The 5,609-nt window shown below is 43.2% G+C and overlaps 1 protein-coding gene across 9 annotated transcripts in view; it reads left to right on the forward strand.

The window, feature by feature from the left end:
- The window catches only part of IPO9 (importin 9), a 163,509-nt gene that overhangs the window by 76,345 nt on the left and 81,555 nt on the right, over nt 1-5,609 (forward strand). For all 9 annotated transcript variants that reach the window (XR_005223189.2, XM_037884733.2, XM_037884732.2 and 6 more), the window contains 2 exons: nt 3,924-3,982; nt 4,597-4,748. Coding sequence is in view for 8 of the 9 variants with exons in the window: in XM_037884733.2 (XP_037740661.1) it covers nt 3,924-3,982; nt 4,597-4,748 (211 nt within the window). In the remaining variant the exon portion in view is untranslated. The remainder of the gene's footprint in view (nt 1-3,923; nt 3,983-4,596; nt 4,749-5,609) is intronic.

Here is a 5,609-nt window from a genome sequence, read left to right on the forward strand (position 1 = left end):
CCCAGCCCCCTGATAATTTTCATTGCCCTCCGCTGGACTCTCAAATTTGTCCACATCCTTTCTGTAGCGGGGGGGAGGGAACTGGACGCCATACTCCAGATATGGCCTCACCAGTTCTGAATAGAGGGGATTAATCCTTTCCCTCTATCTGCTGGCAATGCTCCTACTAATGCAGCCCAATATGCTGTTAGCCTTCTTGGCAACAAGGGCACACTGCTGACTCATATCCAGCTTCTCGTCCACTGTAATCCCCAGGTCCTTTTCTGCAGAGCTGCTGCTTAGCCAGTCAGTCCCCAGCCTGTAGCGGTGCATGGGATTCTTCTGTCCTAAGTGAAGGACTCTGCACTTGTCCTTGTTGAACCTCATCAGATTTCTTTTAGCCCAATCCTCTAATTTGTCTAGGTCTCTCTGGATCGTATCACTACCCTCCAGCGTATCTACCTCTCCCCACAGCTTAGTGTCATCTGCGAACTTGCTGAGGGTGCAATCCATCCCGTCATCCAGATTATTAATAAAGATCCAACCTCTGCGGCACTCCGCTTGAGACCGGCTGCCAACTAGACATCAAGCTGTTGATTACTATCCGTTCAGCCCAACAATCTAGCCGGCTTTCTGTCCACTTTATAGTCCATTCATCCAATCCATACTTTTTTAACTAGCTGGCAAGAACTTGGTACAGTGGCTGGTTATATTCACTGTTAAATATGCATCTTATTTCCAGTTTGAATTTTTCTGACTTCAGCAGTTACATCTTGCTATGCCTTTGTCTGCTAAATTAAGAAGTCCTCTATCTCAGGAGTGGCCAACCTGTGGCTCCGGAGCCACATGTGGCTCTTCAAAAGTTAATATGCAGCTCCTGATATAGGCACCAACTCCGGGACTGGAGCTACAGGCGCCAACTTCCCAATGTGCCAGGGGTGCTCACTGCTCAACCCCTGGCTCTGCCACAGGCCTGCCCCCACTCCATCCCCTTCTTTGAGCCTGCCATGCCCTCACTCCTCCCCCTCCCTCCCAGAGCCTCCTGTACGCCACAAAACAACTGATCAGTTGGTGCAGGGAGGGAAGAGGAGGCACTGATTGGCGGGGTTGCCGGTGGGTGCTGAGGGTTGGGGGAGGGGAGCTGATGGGGGGGCTGTTGATGTATTATTGTGGCTCTTTGGCAATGTACATTAGTAAATTCTGGCTCCTTCTCAGGCTCAGGTTGGCCACCCCTGCTCTATCTGATAGCTTTTCCCTGTACTTACGTGACATCTTAATCTTCTTTTGGATAAATTATACAGATTAAGCTTCTTTAGTAAAGCAGGTTTTCCAGACCATGAAACCTTCTTGAAGCTCTTCTCTGAACCCTCTCCAATATTTCAGTACCTTTTTTTAAAAAGTGTGAACATCGGAACAGGACAGCATATTTCAGTAGTAGTTAAAGAAGTGAGTGAAGGAATTCCACACTCACCCTTTTGACTGGAGAGGCTATGGTTCTTCTAGAGATTGCAGAACCCCAGGCTACTTTATCTCAATAGCCCAGGCATAGTCTTTCTCTTTTATCATAGAATCATAGAACTGGAAGGGACCTCAAGAGATCATCTAGTCCAGTCCCCTGCACTCAAGGCAGGACTAAGTATTATCTATACCATTCCAGACAGGTATTTGTCCAAGCTGCTCTTAAAATCCCCAATGATGGAGATTCCATAACCTCCCTTGGCAATTTATTCCAGTGCTTAACCACTCTGACAGTTGCGAAGTTTTTCCTAATGTCCAATCTAAACCGCCCTTGCTGCAATTTAAGCCCGTTGCTTCTTGTCCTATCCTCAGAGGTTAAGAAGAACAATTTTTCTCCCTCCTCCTTGTAACAACCTTTTACATACTTGAAAAGGGTTATCATGTCCCCACTCAGTCTTCTCTTCTCCAGACTAAACAAACCAAGTTTTTTCAACCTTACCTCATAGGTGATGTTTTCTAGACCTTTAATCATTTTTGTTGCTCTTCTCTGGACTTTCTTCAATTTGTCCACATTTTCCTGAAATGTGGCGCCCAGAACTGGACACGGTACTCTAGTTGAGGCCTAATCAGCGCAGAGTAGAGCAGAAGAATTACTTCTCGTGTCTTGCTTACAACACTCCTGCTAATACATCCCAGAATGATGTTTGCTTTTTTTTGCAACAGCGTTACACTGTTGACTCTTATTTAGTCTGTGATCCACTATGACCCCCAGATCCGTTTCCACAGTACTCCTTCCTAAGCAGTCATTTCCCATTTTTTATGTGTGCAACTGATTGTTCCTTCCTAAATGGAATACTTTGTATTTGTCCTTATTGAATTTCATCCTATTTACTTCAGACCATTTCTCCAGTTTCTCCAGATCACTTTGAATTTTAATCCTGTCCTAAGCACTTGCAACCACTCCCAGCTTGGTATCGTCTGCAAACTTTATACATGTACTCTCTATGCCATTATCTCAATCACTGATGAAGATATTGAACAGAAGCAGACTCAGAACTGATCCCCCCCACTCATTATGCCCTTCCAGCATGACTGTGAACCACTTATAACTACTGTCTGCGAACGATTTTCCAACCAGTTATGCACCTACCTTATAGTGGCTCCATCTAGGTTGTATTTCCCTAGTTTGTTTATGAGAAGGTCATGTGAGGCAGTATCAAAAGCCTTACTAAAGTTAAGATATACCACATCTACCGCTTCTCTCCTATTCACAAGGCTTGTTAGCTTTCTTTGACAGGGTATGAGGTTGATTTGAATGATTTGTTCTTGACAAATCCATGCTGACTGTTACTTATCACCTCATTCTCTTCTAGATGTTTGCAAATTGATTTCTTAATTATTTGCTCCATTATCTTTCCAGGTACAGAAGTTAAGATGACTGGTCTGTAATTGTCCTTATTTTCCTTTTCCTGTCTTCTGGAACGTCTCCCATCTTCCATGACTTTTCAAAGATAATTGGTAATGGCTCAGATATCTCCTCAGTCAGCTGTTTGAGTAGTCTAGGATGCATTTCATCAGGCCCTGGTGATTTGAAGACCTCTAACTTGTCTAAGTAATTTTTGACTTGTTCTTTCCCTATTTTAGACTCTGATCCTACCTCATTTTCACTGGCATTCACTATGTTAGACATCCAATTGCCACCAACCTTCTTGGTGAAAACCAAAACAAAGTCATTAAGCACCTGTGCCATTTCCACATTTTCTGTTATTGTCTTCCCCCCCCTCATTGAGTAATGAGCTAATCACCATATTGGAACATGTTTTTCCACCTATCAGAACATCTTGTGTTCTAAAATCTTGCTGCTATATGTTGGATGGTATATACAGCTGATACATACAGCTATGTTTAGGAGCATAGAGGATTGTTGTTGTAGGAGGAATTGCTAGAAGGTTTTAGCTTCACAGAATGGTGTTTTGGGTGTCCGTATCACTGAGAAATATTTTCTAGTGGATCACTTTTAATTTGACTTGTAACTTAAATCTCTCTCTTAGACTCCACCCCCTGCTGGTGTAAATTTTCAGTTAGAAACCAAACTTTCTGCCCTATGGTTCCATTTATATTGAAATCTCATTAGTGAGAATGAAGTTTTAGATCATACCTTCCCTCATCCACACACTATCCTCAGTGGATTTTTAAAATGAATCAAAAGGGGTCATCCGAAATTTGTCAATGAACATAATATATTGTCTGTCTTTAACAAATCTACTTGGAAAACTTAATATAGGTCACTTGTGCTTTTATGCATTTCATATTTAATTATTCTACTTGAAATACAATGACTTTTTGCTGTAAAGTGAAAACTAATTTGCTTTAGGAAATCATATAAGGACTTAATAATTTGAGCGGGTTTGTTACTGAATAGAAGCAATCCTCGAGTAACGTGTAAGCTAAACGGTTGCTCTTATTTACTTAACTACTTGCTATACCTATGTGAGAACAGAAGTGAATTATACAGAAGAGGTAGAGGACCCTGTGGATTCTGATGGTAAGTGCTAGTCATGATACACTTCTGTTTTCTGTAGGGAGAGAGTAGGGAAACTCATCTCAACAGTTACTGATTTCAGAACAACGACCTAGACAAATTTATATTCCTGTTTCTGTATATACTGTTCGCTTATATGCAATTGTGGTGGTGGAGTGGGGTTTATGACATTCTGTGAGTTACACCAAAGGATGGTAGTTTATTGATTTTTCCAGCTAGCATTGAAGAGTAAGGCTATTGTTAAAGGTAACTAAACACTAGTTACATTCTTTTAAAAATGCAATCATTTTCTTCTCTGTTAAAAATTACACATATGGCCAGGGGTTTTCTAGCTCCTTGGTCATGAAGAACACAGGACTTCTGTCAAAACTGGACAGTGTTGCCACTTAATCATTCCAAGAGGGTGCTATGAAATGCAAGGGGGCGGCAGGCTACTCTTAAGGTGGAACAGTGTTGCATCTGCAGTAGTCCCAGCTCTCACTACCCCAGAAGTGAGACCAGAGATTATCCTGCCTGACCTGTTAACAGATTGTAATATTAATATTTGCCAGTCATTTATGCAGGGCCATGATTCGACACAGTCAGTTGTGAAACTTCCTCCTTGTTTCTTTGTTCAGGTGAAGTATTGGGCTTTGAAAACCTAGTGTTCAGCATATTTGAGTTTGTACATGCCTTGTTGGAAAATCACAAATTTAAAAGCACAGTGAAGAAAGCTTTGCCAGAGCTGATATATTACATCATTCTCTACATGCAGATCACAGAGGAGCAGGTAAGTGAACATGTAAAAAGTAAAAGAGGCAAACAGTGGAAGCCTGTTCACATGAGAGATTCAAACTAGCAGATGAAGCACTAGAAAGGATTTGGGTGGGAAGGAGTCATGATTAAGGCTACGGTGTAGTCACGGGTATTTTTAGTAAAAGTCATGGACAGGTTATGGGCAACTTACTAAAAATACCTGAGACTAAATCTTCTCTCCTGGGAGGGGGGCACTCCTGAAGACTGCCGCTGGGGGGAGCGGCCCGGGGTCCCCCTCAGCAGTCCTGGACCACTGCTCCAGGGCAGTGCCAGGGACTGGCTGCCAGAGCAGCGGCTGGCCCAGGGCTTCCCCAGCTGCTGGGGTGGTCCCGGGGTCAGCTGCATCAGCACTGCAAAATTCTTGGAGGTCACGGAAGCCGTGACTTCTATGAATGATCTGAAGCCTTAGTCATGATAACTGAATAGGTGTCTTCTGTTTATTTCCTACGATTCTTAGTCCTAGAGTTTAAGGCCAGAAGGAACCACCAGGTCATCTTGTCTGACTTCCTGTATATCACTGGCCACCAACACCACCCAGCACCACACACTAAACCCAACAGAAATGAGACCAAAGTAAATGAGTCCCACAAGAGACTATACTATTGTGTGCCACAGGCAGAGAATAGGAGGGACGAAGGTGCCACAGTGCTAGAGGCCCCCATAATAGCAGGGTAATGATTAAATGAGAGAGACCAGATAATCCTGGCAAGTGACCTATATCCCCACACTGGAGGGGAAGGCAAAAATCCTCACGGTCACTGCCGTTCTGAACTGGGGAAAAATTTCTTCCTGACCCCCTATATGGCGATCTGTTAGACCCTGAGACTATGAGCAA

This window comes from Chelonia mydas, chromosome 21 (assembly GCF_015237465.2).
Source record: "Chelonia mydas isolate rCheMyd1 chromosome 21, rCheMyd1.pri.v2, whole genome shotgun sequence".
Lineage (NCBI taxonomy): Eukaryota > Metazoa > Chordata > Testudines > Cheloniidae > Chelonia > Chelonia mydas.